The 19,993-nt window shown below is 39.7% G+C and overlaps 2 protein-coding genes across 2 annotated transcripts in view; one reads left to right on the top strand and one right to left on the bottom strand.

The window, feature by feature from the left end:
- Positions 1-17,402, bottom strand: part of RAC2 (Rac family small GTPase 2) — a 97,118-nt gene extending 79,716 nt beyond the window's left edge. Inside the window, exon 1 of the mRNA XM_075183070.1 lies at positions 17,274-17,402. The gene's annotated coding sequence lies outside the window, so the exon portion shown is untranslated. The remainder of the gene's footprint in view (positions 1-17,273) is intronic.
- The window catches only part of CYTH4 (cytohesin 4), a 47,875-nt gene continuing 31,132 nt past the window's right edge, over positions 3,251-19,993 (top strand). Inside the window, exons 1-6 of the mRNA XM_075183068.1 lie at positions 3,251-4,006; positions 14,047-14,120; positions 14,804-14,868; positions 15,825-15,891; positions 17,044-17,162; positions 19,038-19,118. Coding sequence (XP_075039169.1) covers positions 3,910-4,006; positions 14,047-14,120; positions 14,804-14,868; positions 15,825-15,891; positions 17,044-17,162; positions 19,038-19,118 — 503 coding nt within the window. The 5' untranslated portion in view covers positions 3,251-3,909. The remainder of the gene's footprint in view (positions 4,007-14,046; positions 14,121-14,803; positions 14,869-15,824; positions 15,892-17,043; positions 17,163-19,037; positions 19,119-19,993) is intronic.

Here is a 19,993-nt window from a genome sequence, read left to right on the forward strand (position 1 = left end):
CAGATAGCATCGACCCCCTTACTACATTAAAGTGCTCCCATGCAGACCTGATAGCGCTCCCTTCTGAAGATGAACATGCTTTTCTTAGTATACCCCATGAGACGGCCATCTCCCTCCCTTACCTACCCTATACCCCCTTCAATGCCCACTTCCTTTCCCCTCCGCCAATTACCCATTACTATCTTGTTATATTGCAATACATTTTACTGTTTTGTGAGTGACATTGCTGGATACCTACTCTCCTCTGTGATTATTTTAATCAAAATGCTTGTTGTTTTATGTTTATGTCATTCATACTTTATTATGCAATAAAACTTTGAGTTAAAAAAAAAAAAATTGCCTGTAAATCTCCCAATGTCAATATCCCTGTCACAGGAGGAAAATAAATAACATATTTGCTGCATGTTCCCCTTGTTTCTGGTACATAAATGACCTCAGTAGTGGGATTGTGTCCTGTGCTATTTGTGATACCTGTGGTAGACACCACATCCTCCAAAGTTATAATTGTTTTAACAAAAATGAATTACTTTAAAATTGTGTTTCAATCTGCACTAAAATAGAAAGAAGATTCAAATTAAAAAGAATTATGTACCATAGATGCAGCTGATAACCGTGCAGTAAGAATATATTGAATTCAGATGTGGCGATGGTGCCATTGTCTGACGGCTCATGCCCGATTAGGTCAGGAGCCAAGGTCATAGGTTGGAGGATACGGCTAGGTAGAATTGTCAGATCCAATTAGTAACTATTATATTGTTTATTGTATCAATAAATATGCCAAAATGGCATTTGCAACTTACAGGTGCAACCATTTAAATTGTGGGGAGGGGGTTCCTCGAATTTACCCCAGGTGTTCGTGACTCCAAACATTCCTTGCACAGTGTACAAGTCAAGATTCAGGTGGAGATTCTGCTATAAAGTACAAACGTTTTATGGTTGTTTTTTTTTCTAACCAAATACTATAAAAATTGGATATGCTCCCAAAATGTTCTTTTTTTAAAATAACATCTGCAACATTTTTGTTCATTTAACACAACTTTAGGGCCCATACACTGCTATGCCTTTTTTTTTTTAACATGGCAACGCATGAAACATGACAAAAAAGCTCCAGTAGTAACGAAGTGTCAGTACGGTGTTGCAGATCACATTTACCTTTGTATCAAAGCATTACAGAAAACTCATAGGTGGTTATGGTCTTTTGCTTGTATATACTGCCTTTAAAAGCGTCATCTGTCTAAAAATTAGATTTAGGCAAATGTGGAAGCCATTATAATCATAGTTACCTTCTCACCTGGAGTGTCCGGGAAGCTCACAGATTGGGGTGACTCTATCTGTACTTACAGAATAGCAGACATTGCTGCCGGAAAGGGCAGTTGCGTGAAGATGCAATCGTGTTTTCATGTAATTTGCCCTGCTCACTTTGCAGGGGGAAGACTTGTCCTAGGAAGACACTTTAATATGGTTAGAGATCTCACCGATGCATGCTTGAAGACATCTCATAGATAACATTTCATATGGATCAAGTAGTTGATATCTAGCAGGTTAAACATCCAAAACAATGAGACGTCAAATGTTTCTCTAAGCTGCATAATGTATATACAAAATGACTACTTTTAATGCCACCTCTAACTCTAAGAGCAAATTAGTAATATTATTTACTCTGATCCTGCTGCTTTCTTGTCTCTCCCTCTTTCTCCCAGGAATTACTTGCTGTCCATGGTCCTGGAGGTTTAATGAAACTTGGTACAGGTGGATGTAAAATGAGACACAGAACAATACTTCAAAGTGAACACTATTTCGGACGTTGCCTCACTTGCAATTTGAGTTAACCTTACCTATCATCAGAAACACATCTTTAAAATCATACTGCCATGGAAAACGTAGCACTACACTATATACTGTAGATATGTCTTATTTTTTCATGCTCTCATTTATCTGCTTGGCTCTGTATAACAAATAAGGATAAGCATTTGTCATGGGTGAAATATATTCTAAAATTGTTGATGGCTAGTGAGGCTAAATGGTGACAAATAGCTTTCACAGCTGTTTATAGAAATCTTCAGACCTCTCATGTATTATAAGCATTTTTGTCACATTTATCGTGTTATAAGCACAGTATCCGAATAGCAGTGACCACACACCAGTAGCTTCCGTTATGGAAGTGGCTATGGTCCCCTACCCTTACTTTCTGACTTGCCACTCCATGTGGAAAATGGAGAGTACCTCCCATTGCCAGAAGCAGCGATCCATATGGAGCTGCAGTTCACAGAACAGAAGGACTCAGTCCGGGCATTTCTCCTCAGTATAGAGTTCTGCTGTCAAGAGAAATTGACGTATTTAGTCCTCTTGCAGTGTGATTCGCTCCCATTGGCTCAGGACATGGAATAGAATGGTCACAGGGCATGGACAGCCCCTATTTTGTAAGATGAACGAGCATGTCAAGGAGAGGTGGGGTGGACAAACCTTTTAAATCATCTCTTGAGATGTGGGACACTAGAACTGTATTTACCATGTAAGCAAACATGGCAAGTGCATTAGGCAGCACTCTTCAGGGGGTAGCATAAACATGTCCTGGTTTTTTTTTTGTGTGTGTATTATATCTAAAATCGAATGTACCTCTATTTTTTTGTCAAGCAGTTATTTTGTTCAGTAGAAATAATGGAGGAAGTATTGTTGGATAGAGGGGAATTGGCATGAGAAGTGAATACTCTATTAATGTATGATGTTATGTAGATGATGTAATCAAGTAATGCCTAGGACAGTTTTGCATCTAAATAGGGCCTTGATGGTAGGAAAATGTATTGGTTTATTTACATTTATTTATATAACTCCAACGTATTCCATAGCTCTTATTATTAGGACCAAACTGAGAGGAAGAACTAGATTTGTAAATAGGTACCGCTATTAAGGCATTGACAGCTTACTACTTCTACTATGTGTGGGGTTACTATCTTCTTTTCATTTTAGTTTCAAATATCTGTAAGTGGGCAGTGCCAATAATTAAATAGATGGAAATTCCATGGTTCTCTTGTCCTGCAGGCTTCTGAACGTATTTGCCTTCCGTTCCATCAATTACTTAGTTTTGCTTTCTTCTACCTCTCAAAAATCTTTCGCATCATCGCCTATTTTAATGATTAAACCACTCCTGTCCGTACACCGCCCAACCCTCCCCTTTTAAAAACATCTTCCCCAGAAATGACTGACGTGCGCTTCAAGCATACTTGCTATAAAAACCATCTGGTTGCAGAGAACTTGTGGTTTCAGAGAGAGGAACTTGCAGGGAGGGGTCAAGTTGAAATATACTGAAATATGGAGATGAAAGGGTAAAATCAGCGATAGACAGAGTTGGACAGAGAAAAGCTATCTTAGTAAAGCCACAGAAAATGGATAAACAGGAAACAGTAACTGATCTCAGTAGTGCATTGTTGTTGATTCTCATATGAATTACAGGCAGCGTTAGGAAGTGTGACTTCAGCAAGCAAAACACTAACCACAGTTTGCCTGTCCTCTTCCTGTTACTAGGATCCTACTCCTTGCACTAGTGGACCTGTGCACAGACATTGTGACAGATCTAAATACAAGGTCATTGAATGTGCAGGGACAGAACACAGGGCATAGTTGGTAAAGGCAGATTGGAGAGAGGAAGACAGTGAAAGATAAAACCGGTCATAGAAGATTAGATGAAAACAGTCAGAGAGGTGAGAGGAAGCGTAGGCATGAGATATGGACTGAAAATCAACAAGGGGCATAGTCAGAACATTAAATAATGAAAGGCAGAGTAATAACGAGTCAGCAGATAAAAAAAGACAAAGTATAAAAAAAGACAATATTGGATGGAGAAGCAGAGAAAGGTGAGAACATACTGTAAACTAATAGTAAAACGGGGGATCTTAGCAGAGACCACTATAAATGGAGAGCAGAGATAGAGCAAGATATCTGCTGTTGCCACAGGGGTCTTGTGCAAATGAAGGAGACGTCCAGCTCTTATTGGAAAATTGTAAAAAAGGTGAGTGCCCTATACAGTATGCGTTACAGATGATAGATATTTCATGTCATTATTATATTTGTTATTATTTTGCCTGCACTTCCAGCAAAGGATTTCCTACGCTCCCTGCTCTAAGACTTCTATTGTTGTTACCTGTACTCTTTATCTTTTGTGTTTTATTATGTGTGAGTCTCTGTTCTTCTAATGGTAACAGAGATGGACTCTGGACAGGTGCATGTAGGCTGCTCGAAATACAGCTGATAATCTCTAAAGCCTAGAGAATAAGGACCTATAGTGACAGTTGCATTCAGGTTAGCGAATAAGAGGAACTGTACTACTTTTAACTTATCTACTTTGTCTACAAAATAAATTCTATTAACAATGCACATGGTGGCAGGTAAAACAATTCATTTTGTAGACGCTTATCATTTTGTTAATTGGGTGTTCACAAAATTCTATTTTGTCATGCAAATGTTATTTTAATAAAATGTTTAGAATACAAAATCAATTTTGTAATTACAACATTGTTTTACCACATAATCCATTACCCCTTGTGTTCTATCATATGAAATTCCCTGGTCCCTTTGTCCTCTCATTCCTTATATTTTTATGTATCTCTACACTCCCTGCTCTGTGATTCACTGTTCTCATTGCTGTGTGGCTACCGATACTTTCTGCACCTTGATTCTATGTGTCTGATCCAGTATTAACTGCACTGTCAGATCTGTGATTTACTGCTCTGTCTGATTTATAATTTGCTGTACCCCTTGTGTCCTATTACCCATAAATCACTGTACTCCTTGTGTTCTATTGCCCGTACATCACTGTACTCACTTGCACCTTGAGCTTTCTTTTACAATTAGCATAGGTCACTGTTTACAATGCACATCTACAAAATCCATAAAAGAAACAATATTTACAACCAATGAACACAATAAGGATAAATGCAAAAAAGCAGTCCAGCTATTTATCTGTAATGTCACACACCTACAGTCATGGCCAAAAGTTTTGAGAATGACACAAATATTGGTTTTCACAAAGTTTGCTGCTTCAGTGTTTTTAGACCTTTTTGTCAGATGTTGCTATGGTATACTGAAGTAAAATTACAAGTATTTCATAAGTTTCAAAGGATTTTATTGGCAAATACGTTAAGTTTATGCAAAGAGTCACCATATACTTTTAATGGGGCACAATTTGAACCTTCCAGTTGCACTTCTGCGGGAAACTGCATTTCTTGGCTTACTTGACCAATATCATTAACATAAACACACAAAATTGACACTTGTAATAAGCACAGTCCATATGCCCCCTCAGTCCTAAACCAAGCGGTTTTCTTGGAGAAAAATTGAAAACTTCTTGACATATTCAATTAGGATTCGCGGCCGCGATTACGCGTGCCTGCACTGATCCCGGTACTGCAACATCACAGGGTGCGCGCAGAAATCTGCAATGTTGCTGTACCGTAATGACACTTTACACGCGCAGCCGCGCATAATCGTGGCTGTGAATCCTACATGAATATGCCCCTTTGAATTTAAAAAGGAAGTGGTCCTTAAGTGGTAGTAGGTGGGACTCATGTGACATTTCTCTTGTTCCACCATTGCATATATACAGAGGTAGCCACAAGCCCACCAAACTAGGAGCAGATTGATTTTCCAGGGTCAGCTCCACACAAAACAGAGCATTGTGGGGCTGTATTTTTTGCAGTTGTTCAGTTACCCTTAATGGATATTGTTACATTGAATTTGAGGACAGACTCTTTATGCAGCAAATTAGATGGGTTAACTATATAAATCTACACATCAGCCAAAGAAGAAAAAATTGGATAGAAAGAGGGACAGTTGGGAGGTTTCCTGTTATTCCTCAGTCTCCCTGCTGTAGATGATTCCTTTGCTCCCGGTTGTGTGTATTTCTATGCTAGTGAATGTCTGTGGTCTATGCTCTGCTATTCATTGGGCTCTGTCATCAATGATATCTCCTACCTGCTGCACTATATTTATGTTGTCCCTGCAAAGTGCTTCTTTTCTTGCTTTGTAAATTCCTCTCATTTGGGATTCCTTGTGCTTTACTATCCCTGTGTTATCCCAGTCATTGGCTATGGACACCTCATTCTCTCCTACTTTCTCATTGCCTATACTGCCAATGGACAGGCTCAGGCTTGCATTTTGGGAACAGTAGACTGGTATTGGTTCCTAAGCTTAGCAACCTCTAATAAAACAGCAAAGGGCTGCAGACATTACATGGTCTGAACTTGGGCACCCTATTGTACTTGGTTGGTCCTTGTACTGATCATCACGATAGCAAAACACCTAACACATGCAGGGCCGCCAAGAGAAATTTTGGGCCCTGGTGCTGCAACTTCATAGGGCCCCCTATAGTTGACTAGAAGGTAAACCCAATGCGCACCCGCAAAGGGGTGTGGCCATACCATTGGAGGTGTGGCTTTGGGCCATTGGGGGAGTGCCTAAGAGGTGAAAAGCGCAAGTCAAGGAATAATTTAATATATCTGCATTAGAGGATACAATCATTTGGTGTTACAGGTCTCCCGTAGTCTAGGGACGGAGCCCTGTAGCACTTTCATTACAGAAATGCCCGGCAGCTTTACTCACATATGCCCCCTCTGCCCACATACTTTACACACACATACCCCCTCTGCCGAGCAGCTTTAGTCACAAATGCTTCTCTCTGCCCAGCATCTTTAGTCACCCATGCCCCCTCTCTGCCCAGCAGCTTTAGTCATACATGCCCCCTCTCTGCCCAGCACCTTTAGTGACACATGCCCCTCTCTGCCCAGCACCTTTAGTGACACATGCCCCTCTCTGCCCAGCACATTTAGTCACTCATGCCCCCTCTCTGCCCAGCAGCTTTAGTCACACATGCCCCTCTCTGCCCAGCACCTTTAGTGACACATGCCCCTCTCTGCCTAGTACCTTTAGTGACACATGCCCCTCTCTGCCCAGCACAATTAGTCACACATGCCCCTCTCTGCCCAGCATCTTTGGTCACACATGCCCTCCTCTGCCCAGCACCTTTAGCCACACATGCCCTTATATGCCCAGCACCTTTAGTCACACATGCCCCTCTCTGGCCAGCACATTTAGTCACCCATGCCCCCTCTGCCCAGCACCTTTAGCCACACATGCCCCCCTCTTCCCAGCACGTTTAGCCACACATGTCCCCTCTGCCCAGCACCTTTAGCCACACATGCCCTTCTATGCCCAGCAGCTTTAGTCACACATGCCCCTCTCTGCCCAGCATCTTTAGTCACACATGCCCCCTCTCTGCCCAGCAGCTATAGTCACACATCTCCCCCTCTGCCTAGCTTTAATAACATATGCCCTCTCCCCATCACATCACCCTTTTCACTTACCTTTTTCTCCACTGTACAGCACACAGGAACATGAAGATATCCAGCAAGCCTGCCTGCACTGTGTGTCATGTGATTGCAGCAGTCACTTGACCTGCTGATGTCACAGGGACCGGGATCTAGCTACTGCCTAGTGGAGATGGATGCAGCCTGTGCGGTCCCTGCATAGACTGTCCCAGCGCATAGAATGCGACTTGACAGCCTCTGCAGGTATCGCATAGACTGCCTACCCGACACCCCCACGCCCCCACCCCTTCCCAAGAAACAAAAAAAAAACAGAAAAAAAAGAAAATTAGTAAAAGAAAAAAAAAATCTTGCTAGTCTGCAGTGCGGGCCCGGGCCCCCTGGCATACCCAGGCCCCGGTAATCAGTACCCAACCCCCCCTCTCGGCGCCCCCTGAATACATGATAGTGTGCTTTGTGAAATCATTGTGCTAAGCAAAGCTTGCGTGCACAGATGTGTGGGCTGTGTGCTTTTTATGCCAATGCTACTTTTAGTTCCAGTCTGTCCCTGCCCAGGTTGTGTGTTTTGTGCTCTCTAGGCTGCCAAACAGGATGTTATTTGGGTGTACAGTGTATTTACTTTGATAAAGTGATGTTCATTTTATCATGTGATGTATATATAGGTGGCCCTCTATTAAATGTATCACATGACACATATGTTTTTGTTTTTACATTGATCCACACCTTTTAATGTACTATCCCTAGACTGAGCAATCTCATTGAAAGTAATTGCAGAGTCCTGATTATTGCCACCTCTAATATGGTATAAAATTATTGCTTTGAACAACTTAAAACGCTGTGCAGACTCCTCTAAACATGTGTACTGTCTATCCCCTTCTGTTTATTTGTTGCACTGGTGCCAGATTGCTATTGTATGATTGCTTACCATGGGTGACTTTTAGAGCCCCTATACATCTAACTTCAATTCAGTAGCAAAGCAGACTTGGTATTTCACCACCTTAAAAGTAGTGGGATTTTAAACTTCATACCACAGATTCATTCTTCCACGCACAACCTCTCCTCCGGTATAACCATATCTCTTACCAACTAATAAATAAAGACACCGACAACTTCAGCTTTGGCTAAATAGGTCACAGTTTATTTAAGTATATATATAAACCTGGTGGTGGTGAGAGCACTTGCCTTCAGCAAACCACTAAAGGCTAAACCAAACTGTGTACGACCATCCGGTCTACCACTGGTACCTGGACCTAGTCCCTTACGATCGGCCGGCGCTAAATCTGGCTTAATAATGACCACATGACTTCAGGGCTCACAAATGAATTGCCGTACAATGCAGATCAAGGGGTCCCCGTACCGGGTAACCACGAACCAGGGTGCTTCGAAGTATGTGGTGGCATTAGCCAATCAGCGATAACACCGTACGCCCTATTTGCCAACTGCACGGGCTCTCCCGCCTAACCTTACTCACTCTGTGACTACTCCAACGTTGTAAACAAAGTCATAAAGGGTTGGTGGGAGGGGATTTCTGCGATGGAAGAGACCCAGCATCCTTTGCGTGAGAATATATGGGCACACGAACCTAAACACTCCCACAGGATTCTATTGGCTGGAGATCTCCAACAACTTAACCCTTAGTGGGTAAGTGCTATGTTTCTGAACATGTGGATACGTTTAAGGATTTAAGGACGTTTGGCTTCATGTGCCTCACTTCACATAAGATGTGCACAGTTTGATAAAAAGTTTCATGTTATATTCATCTTTTAAAAAATGTACATAATTTTAATAGCGAAGACAGTAAACGTTTCATAGGTCCTATAAAAGTTCTCCTTTATACAGCAGTATTATTCTCTCTTCAAGTTACAGTATCAGTACATAGCTGATTGGGGGTGGTAGCAGCAGGGCAACATTCATTGTACAGGTCAAGCCACAAGAGCAATGTGTCAGCTTTGTCTGCTAGATTACAGGTCTACATTGTAAACTGGCCATCAAATTGGAGGTCAGCTTTGTTTACTATCCTCCAGATTTGAGGTCTACTTTATTTACTAGCCATCTGTTGCATGTCTCACAAAGAATCCACTTTATTTACTATATTCATTTCTTGAAAGTGTGTTGTATATAGATGGGTTCAGATCACAAAACAGATGTAGTCAATCAAAGCTGTTATTCCTGAACTTTACCATGTATGGACACTTGCCATTTTGCTATCTCTATATTGAACACACTGTTAAAGACTTCGTAAAGGTGATAATTGGATTCTTTGTGAGGAGTGCCAGGATTAGATTTATTTTTCTCATCTAAGGTCTCTTCTGTAGCTTGGTTTTATCCCTCAGCCTCCACACCTGCGGCTTGCAGTGATATGGATATGGCTTACAGCCAGCTGTGTAATACCTATGGAGCTGAGTCTCCTAACATTTATGTTTGTGGTATCTAACATAGACCTGAGATTCTAAACTAGGCCTGTCCAACCTGCGGCCCTCCAGGTGTTGTGAAACTACAAGCCCCAGCATGCTTTGCCAGTAGACAACCTGTTGATAGCTGGAAGGGCATGCTGGGACTTGTAGTTTCACAACATCTGGAGGGCCGCAGTTTGGACAGGCCTGTTCTAAACCTTTGATACTTTCACAGAGACACTGTTGTTGCAGGTAAAGGTATATTTTTCTCCCTTGTTTTATATGTTATTATTGTTATGGGGCCTATTTATCAAGCCTTAGTTCCTGCAAATACACCACTCTCGCAGGAGAAAGTCTTTTTTAAGTTTCAAATTATAAAAGTAATAGTAAAACAAATCGTACATTTCTCTGGCATATACTAAGTTAGCATGAAGTATCGCCATCAACATACATCTCTATGAGGACAGCTATTTACCAAGCTAAGCTTTTTGCAATATGTTAATGCCATGTTAAGATGGCGCTAAGCATATCCTACCTCATTTGCAGGCATATTTATTAATCACAAAGATAAGGATATTGTGAGTATTTATTAAAAATCTTTAACAAGAACAGAAATTATGAAAAACTGCTGGTTCTGCGAAGACCTGTAAACTATCTTTTCTGGTCCCCTTATGGTCGCTATCACAAAGTGACCACCTTTGTGATAGTAACCGGAGCGGACACCAGTAAGATGCGGTGAGGGATCCAAAGATCCCTCTACCGCAATGCTCTCTCCATAGGCTTCAGCTGGCGTTAGCCATTGTGCACAAGTTCCGAAAATCTTTGATTTGTCGGAGCTTGTTAGAGTGCAAAATAGCAGTGCCCATTGACATCAATCATTCCTTTGACATTCAAAGGAAAAGGCAACGCAGCAGAGGTGTCCTATTAATGAATGGCAAGTTTACTTTCAAAAATTACAGTTTTTGGGGGATTTTGCTGTAAAAACAGATTAATAAATCTTATGGGTGCTAGACAGTGGAATGTCTTCGTAATGTGAATCTTTCGGCCGTACATGTGCAGAAGATACTACTTGCCGGCCAAACAAAGGAGTGAAGACTTTATCCTCTGTGAATAGAGACACCACAGGGGTGCGGGGGGGTCTGGTACTTTGCTGGGACAGACAGTTTTCTGAAGTGCTGTCCCAGCAGACAACCCATGGTAAATAACTCTGAAAAAAACAGTCAACTGCGAAAATGACTGTGAAATATCAGGGAAAATCCCATATAACTGGTAAACATGCCCCTATATCTTATATAATTATAGATTTGAGGGATCATTTGCATACTGTGCCCCATATTGGTAATGCGCTTTGTATACTATTTATCATAGTGGGGTCTTTCTTATAGTAGTCACTAGACAGGTATATTTTTTGCATACTGCCACCATAATGAGCTTTGCTTTCTACCACTTCTGTTGTTCTCTATGTAGAGTAGATTTCTTAGCTTCAGTTTTTATTGTGTCTTCTTATTTTTATGTACATATGTTTTTTTGCCCATTAAAGTGGTCCCCATGTGTTTTATGGAAGTTCTGGCTACACAAGAGCTGCGTGTTCCCTACCACTAATGCGCCAATACCTACTGGTGCTCTCCAGTAGGATAATGTAACCTCCTTAATGCAGCCTTGTTTGTACCATTGCACATGCTCAGGAGACAAGGAGCTGTGATCTTGAGCTTAGGTGAAATGTTTTTGTTTTTTTAAGTTGTTAAGTTTAGGATCAAGATTGCCGTGTAGTCTAATTTTGTCTTTCTTGCGGAGGTAAAAAATTACTTAGCACTGCCATTTACCATTATTTTATTGCCGATACTCAGCTGCTACGCCAACAGATATTCAGAGCAAAAAGGTTATTTATCTCTTTACTTTATTCAGGGCCCATGGAAGCAGTTTGAGCTTCCAAATCCACAGTTTAAAAAAGTTTAAGAAAAAAGAAGACGCTTATGTGCCCATCCCTTTCTATCTTTTCTGGGGGCAGAGCATTAGCCCCTTTCTGCCTAAACAAAAAAAGTTTAGTGCTCCAATACATAATGTTTCTCTTTCTGTTAATGCCATCCCAATGCCACCTCTGCGATACTCAATAAATAGTATTCCCCATGCTGGCCAGGTTAACATCTCTATCGCTTCCAGTAACTACTTACATGTGGAGGCAAAGCAAAAAGCCCCATCGCTGACAAAAAAAACAATTATCAATAGTTATAAGGCTTTTTGTTTTGTTTTAATAGATTTATATCCCTAAGTGTTGTTAGTTGTGGCAAGCTACATTTTTTTTTTTTTGGGTGGGGGGGTTGATGATATGGAGAGTTTGCTTGGGGTGAGGGTTTAGAATCTGGCTCGGATCAAACCTAGTTTATAATTGCCAAACTCTGTCCCAAACCCAAGCTAAAGCTAAAAAAATTTGATTTGATTTAAAAAAGACAGTGCTGTGATAGAGTGATGACCTGTCGTATCCCAGCTTAGTAAAGCAACAGCTTACAGTCAGAATTGTGACTATTAATCTCAGAGCTCTGACTTTTAAAGTCACAATTATGTATATTTGTTATGTATCCCATGAGCTTTTTTGTAGAAATGCTCTGTAGGAATACTTCCTAAAGCTAAACTAAACAAATTGTTGGTGCATGATCAGTAGGCATTGTTCTTTAAATATTCCAAGGTCACTTGGGATATATTATAAAAAATGTGGAATGTTTATTAATAGCATTAGAACCAGACACAGTTCCTCTTTATACAGTACTTCATCTATAACAAGTACAACTGAATCTGTTCTCTAGATACCTAATGAAAAGTCTGCTTGTTACCCTGATCACATATCCAAAGAGCAAAGTTAGTAGCCAACCTGATCTACCTGAACCCAAAAGTGAAACACCCTTGTCAAGTTAGGAGTGCTTTGGATGGGTCGGGGGAATGGCCTACTGTATGCCAATTTTCCAGTTAGGACTTTTGGCAGGTAAAGTATGGGAATGGAGAAGCTGTAAGGAAAATAGGTCTCAATTCTGCAGCCTGATCATAAGAGTAATATCATGGCCAGAAAATTGCAGCCTAACTGTTACGACTATCGGTCTTATCATAAACTTGTAGAACAAGATGGACAGGTCTTCACCTATAGCAGCCACCATTTCCGTTGAGCTCGTTATGCTCACAGGTACTCAGATGCCCCCAGGTCTTAAACTCAGAGTAGTACAGGATTATGAACGTACCATAGAGCAGAGTAGTGGGGAATAGTGAATCAATCGTGGTCAGGAAACAGGCCGAGGTCTTAGCTCCGAAGCAGGTACTGTGGTAAGAAACAGGCAAGATGTCAGGGCTTGCAGCAAACGAGGAGGGTCCAGGAACTAAGCAAAGGTCATAACAACAGGCAAAGAATCAAAGTCCAATAAACAAGGCCAAGGGTCATACGCGAGTAATCCAAAACAGCAAACAGGTTCAAGACACAGGAGCAGGTTAGAAACAGCAACAGAGAACTATAACTGGCAGGGAGACAAAGCCCTCCCTGCCCTATATACAGAGACTGGCCAATGGCAGTATAGGAGGCCCAGCAGGGAGTAATCAGCCTCAGGGGCTGTTTAATTAATATAATTAAATTAACTAGTTGCTCACGCGCCTATCTACCCCTAATGCTGGGATGTGGCGCTAGCAACTACAGCGTCCCGACCATTGCCTAGGCGATGGCTGGGGCGAAAACAGGAAGTGACGTCACGGTCATCATGGAGACGGCTGGGACGCGTCCTGCGGGCACAGTGAGTCGTGGTGGCTTGAGGCACCACCGCGACTTGTGACACTAACATGTATTTTGTTAATGCAATGCTCCCTGCAAGATCAGCAACCTCCACCAACTATGCCAGAAAGGACTGGCCACGCTATAACAGAGAGCTGCAGCGTGGTAAACATGGGGCGGAACTCCCTAGGGGAACTGGTCCCAATATACATGCAAGCTCCCCCTCCACTAGGGCAAGCCATCTCCATGCTGAATAGAACTGGATCTCCTCCAGGCACCCCTGGGCAGAGGATAATGGTTTACAAATTTTAAATATTAAGTCTGAGCAAGCCACGGACGCTGATGCAGTAATGCAGAAAAGCTGGATCACAAATGAGCACCGCATTTATTACAGTTTTAATAGTTTATTCTGTCCTAATTTCTTACAAGTGTACCATAAGGATTCACCAGAATTTATAGTATTAATAAAAATAAAAGCACAACACATTCCTGCTTTTCATAAAGATATTTTCATCTATGTACTGCACCATCTTACCATTGGTTGCCCCTCTATTGATATGTTCCATACTGTTTGTTTTTGGCATTCCTTTAGGCTATACCATGGCTCAGACAGAGGAGAGAAAAGTCACATCGTCTAACAGAGAAGAACTGTTTGAACACATTAAAGTACAGTACAAACCTCCCAATTCTGCTTAAACTAGCATTATTTGTTTACTCTGCTTTCTCGAAATGCAACCTCATAAAACATTTCCTACCACCTTTTTCACCACACTTCTGTATAAGTGACCTTTTAAGACTGACTACCCATTGAAGTAGCTGAGACAGATGAGGCCACTTGATTGGAGGGAGGCTAGAGAGAGCCGAGGCTATTATGTTGTATATTGGGTGTTAGGTAGCTGAGGCTATTATGTTGTATATTGGGTGTTAGGTAGCTGAGGCTATTATGTTGTATATTGGGTGTTAGGTAGCTGAGGCTATTATGTTGTATATTGGGTGTTAGGTAGCATGTTCTTTGTTTTCCCTTAGTCTGTGAAATACAACAACTGTACACAATTACATGTAGAAGAAAAAAGGTCCTGCAAAGTAGCTATCCTTCCCTGAGTAGCACCTGATTGGCTGTAAATCATTTATATGCTTGTCAGAATGGTGAAAGTTCCACTATCTTATGTGAGTATAGATGGTATTATCTCTCTGTACCTAGTCGTCTCCTCATAGCTAGTTGGGACCAGCCTACCATTTAGTCACATACATTTTATTTCACCCAATTTCAACCTCCTTATGCCAGCTCTCATATCCCTGCCTTCCTCATTGTCTACTTTCTCCCCAATTCCTCTTGTTCTTGCTCACAGAACTTGCAGAATGAGATAACTGAAATAATGGCGGATATTGATGATTTTGAGCACCTGCAGATAAGGTGAGTAAACCTTGCTATGTGGACTGAGTGTAAGTGCTGTGGAACATGATTTTTATGTATTAAGTGCGGTGGAAAATGATTATAGTATATCAAGTGTTGTGGTACATGATTATAGTATATTAAGTGCTGTTGAACATTATTATAGTATATTAAGTGCGGTAGAACATGATTATAGTATATCAAGTGCTGTTGAACATTATTATAGTATATTAAGTGTGGTGGAACATGATTATAGTATATTAAGTGCGGTAGAACATGATTATAGTATATCAAGTGTGGTGGAACATGATTATAGTATATTAAGTGCGGTGGAACATGATTATAGTATATCAAGTGCGGTGGAACATGATTATAGTATATTAAGTGTTGTGGTACATGATTATAGTATATCAAGTGTGGTGGAACATGATTATAGTATATTAAGTGCGGTGGAACATAATTATAGTATATTAAGTGCGGTGGAACCTGATTATAGTATATTAAGTGTGGTGGAACATGATTATAGTATATTAAGTGCGGTGGAACATGATTATAGTATATCAAGTGCGGTGGAACATGATTATAGTATATTAAGTGTTGTGGTACATGATTATAGTATATCAAGTGTGGTGGAACATGATTATAGTATATTAAGTGCGGTGGAACATGATTATAGTATATTAAGTGCGGTGGAACCTGATTATAGTATATTAAGTGCGGTGGAACATGATTATAGTATATTAAGTGCGGTGGAACATGATTATCGTATATTAAGTTTGATGGAACATTATTATAGTATATTAAGTGCGGTGGAACATGATTATAGTATATTAAGTGCGGTGGAACATGATTATAGTATATTAAGTGCGGTGGAACATGATTATAGTATATTAAGTGCGGTGGAACATGATTATAGTATATTAAGTGCGGTGGAACATGATTATAGTGTATTAACACCTGTTCATGTTTTCTCTTAGCCGTAAAATAGAGAGGGAGAATGAATTGCTCAGTGCTAACAGGAAATTTAACATGGACCCAGAGAAGGTGAGTGTAAAGGGAAGGTGACTTTATTGTTATGTATATTATTTCATGTTATTATAATTATACAGGATATTAATAGGAATTAGTATAAGTAGTATGTCAATATTATGATTCCATATAATATATTCAAGGAAGATACGTGTGGTTTCTGTAGTCATTATACTGTAAGTGTAACAATACAACTGCATTGTGTTAGATGTAATATTAAACACAGTTTAGCATTTATGATACAGGACATGATACATGTTATCTACCCCCCCCCCCATTTCTACTGTCACCTTTTCCATTAAAATGAAGTGCAGATGAAAATAAAGTCTGGGTTGAGGATACGTGCACGAGCAGGGACCTCTATCACTGACAAGTACCCTGCACTGTGCTAGTGAGTCCTGTAATCAGGATTAGCAATACTAAGAGAGGATGTGGTGAACACACTTTAGTGTTGCCAGGCATCAAGCAACCATGATGATTATGGGCCCGATTCATTAAGAAACTTAGGCAAGAACTTTCTTACTTAAGTCTCCTGGACAAAACCATGTTACAATGCAAGGGGTGAATATTAGTTTTCTGTTTTGCACATAAGTTACATACTGGCTGTTTTTTCATGTAGCACACAAATACTTGATAGCTCATTTGTACCCTGAAATTTAAAGTTGATATTTGTGTGCTACATGAAAAAACAGGCAGTATTTAACTTATGTGCAAAACAGAAAACTATTTTTCACCCCTTGCATTGTAACATGGTTTTGTCCAGGAGACTTAAGTAAGAAATTTCTTGCCTAAGTTCCTTAATGAATCAGGCCCTGTGTCTGTAACTCAATGAGGGGAAATGCACCATAACTTTTATTCAGAGCTGGATGGGACTAATAGAGACCTTATAGTAATAGTCATAGTCATCATTCAGACTAAAGTCCATTAAGTTCACCACCCGCAACCCCCCACATCTACAACCAACTTGTGGGAAAATTCCTTCAGAACTCCAGGGGACAAGATTGGAAATGTTCCCCCTGCATACCTTTAGCCTCAAATTTATATGTAAAAAAAAATCTCAAACAAGTCATTTTTTCACTTTGTTGTAAATAAACCGTTGCACCTTTTGTAAGTTAGGCTCATTTTTGCTATCTTCTATCTTCTTTTTCTGATTGTATGTTATTTCAGGGCATTCAGTTGCTGATCAACAAGAAGTTTCTGGAAAGAGATCCAGAACACATTGCTAGTTTCCTATATCAAAGTGCTGGACTCAGCAAGAGCGCCATAGGGGAGTACCTCGGTCAAAGGTCAGAACCTTAATACAACATTATTACAATATATTTTGAATACAGTGAAACTATCAAACTGTGCAAAATGGAATGTAATTGAACATCGTAATGTATTTCATCAGGCAATACCTGCTTATTTGTTATTGTATTGAGCTTGAGTCTTTGTGATGCTTCAGTTAAGTGCTGAGGTGGTGCTTCAGGTGCATTATTCATGGTTTAACTTTCACATCATCTCATCAAATTCATCTATTTTGCTGCCTGTAGATTTAAAAACAAAACATTATTGAAGTGGTCCATCAAAAGACAACAGGTAAAATGAAATCTATTTGAGCTGTTTTTCCACAACAGCTGGAGAGCCACATACTTATACCCCGCTGAGAAAATTCTGTACATCACAACAGAACGTGGTATTTGATTGATTGCTGGATAATATCTCACTATAGTTATATGGGACTTTTATTTTGCTTGTCTGCACTCCCAACTGAATACCACCCATCAGAGCAGAAGGTGCCTGGAGAACGTCAGGAAGCTTCAATATACTACAGCCTTAATGCCAATATAATTCCTTCTCACATGGGACCTGCATCTCAAGAATCAGGTGCCCTCTCAGCTGCTCAAAATAGTGAGTGGGCTTTCTTGCTGGAGTTTCCATTCTCTATTATTGAGAGAGACAGCTGGATTTTGGATTTTCTCCCCTTTTAATCTTCAAACATCAAGACATACACAGGATTAGCAAGTCTCTTGCTAATTAATTGTGTCTGTTATATGCTATTTTTCTGGATCTGACCTATCCCCCAAATATTCATCTACAGATATACTGACATTTAATACTTTAAAGTAGGGACAATTGTCCCAATTTATATAAGGTGACCATTTACAAGTATACCTTCATTGTTAGAGATTTGCTCTGTTCTACTAGCAAGACTTTGCATTTATCTTGACACCTTGCTTTGAAGTTTGGTCTAAGGAGGATTATTCTGTTATCCCAGCAATAATTTTATACAAGCGACATTTGGTTTTCATTTTATGCAGCTTTTTCTTTATTTGTATTGATTGTATTTATATGTTCAGTCCAGCAGGGTTAATATTTATATATATATATATATATATATATATATATATATATATTTTACCCATTTAGTAAGAATTCTACTAGACATAGATGCATATACTGTATATTCATTCATTGATAACATATGTATTTTATGTTTCACGTTTTGTACTTCAGTACCTTATTGATGTTTGGTTTCTATTGACCTAGTGCTGTACATTTTTATATTTTTGTTTTCCTACGATATAACAATATTGAGAGGAGCACAGCCTCTCTGATCAGCTGTTGGGGCCAAATTTACGTATTAAGCACCTTTAATAAGTTTTTTTTCTCTTTGTCTTGTGTGGAGCTGAAAAATCTGCTCAAAAACATAAAACAGGAATCTGTTTAATACAATTTTGTGTTTAAAGGAGAAATATATGTTTTCATTCCTCTGCCCAAAGCTATACTGGCAGGATCACATACACTGATGTAGTAATATGTCCGGTAATTGACCCAGCTGTAGGAGTAATGTAGTATGTATCCAACAAAGTTCTTAATCTTTATTTACCTCACTATATATCAAAAATGTGATATATTCTTCTCAATGCCATAAAAATTGATGCATAATAAAAGAAAAATGTAAGTGTCTGTATTTTCTATAACTGTTTGGCAAATAATTCTTATATTATTTAAAGGCACATAACACAGGGCACTGTTTCATATCAAAGTGCTGACATTTAAATGGGTCTAGAAAAAATTGCAATGTTTTTTCCACTGTATCTTCCTGTGGCTCTTATTTTCCTCTCTTGGATCCTGTCCCTTTTCCTTCCTCAAACCCCTCTTTTGTTCTGTCTCTCCAGGGATTCACTAAATCTTGAGGTTCTACAAGCCTTTGTGAAATGCCATGACCTCAAGAAACTTGGTCTCGTGGAGGCTCTCAGGTGAGAAACATACTGTAGGTATCAGTATCAGAGCACCCCACTACATGCCTGATGCAGTCAATCAGGGACACCCCTTTTTGGGGTATTAGGGATCTATAAAGAAAAAGTTGAACTGACAGGATCTATTCAAGTGTCATGTCAATCTAGCTAACAGCTGTTCACTGAAACTGGATGTTGCCTATTAATATAATCTAACTTTATTCAGGCAGTCTTAGAAATTGGCAACAAATAAAGTGAGGATAATGTTAACATATAGTGAACTGAAATAGTCATTAGGCTGTGAGCACTCCGGGCCTGATTCATTAAGGAAAGTTAAGTAAAAAATTGAGTAAGTGGACAAAACCATGTTACAATGCAAAGGGTGCAAATTAGTTTTCTATTTTGCACATAAGTTAAGTACGGTCTGTTTTTTCATTTAGCGCACAAACACTTGATAGCTTATTTGTACACTGAAATTTAAAATTGATATTTGTGTGCTGCATGAAAAAACAAATACTATTTAACTTATATGCAAAATAGAAAACTAATTTGCACCCCTTTCATTGCAACATAGTTTTGTCCAGGAGACTACTTACTCAATTTTTTACTTCACTTTTCTTAATGAATCAGGCCCTCCATCTCCCTGTATGATTAGATTTCTATAAAACCACAATGTGCCACTCCCAGTTCTGCTTGCTGTCTCTACATATTTCCTGTGGTTTCCTTTAGTGAAAATATCCATAAATATTTTGACGATGCTTTAGTTTAAAGGAAATCCTGCTAAATGGTGCAAATTATCACCTGAACAAACCATGTTGGGATGCAAGGGTGTAATTACACTTTTCTTTTTGCATGCAGTGAAAAAAACGGATTGTTTTGCATATAGCACACAAATG

The sequence above is a fragment of the Mixophyes fleayi genome, chromosome 8 (assembly GCF_038048845.1).
Source record: "Mixophyes fleayi isolate aMixFle1 chromosome 8, aMixFle1.hap1, whole genome shotgun sequence".
NCBI classification, from domain to species: Eukaryota; Metazoa; Chordata; class Amphibia; order Anura; family Limnodynastidae; genus Mixophyes; species Mixophyes fleayi.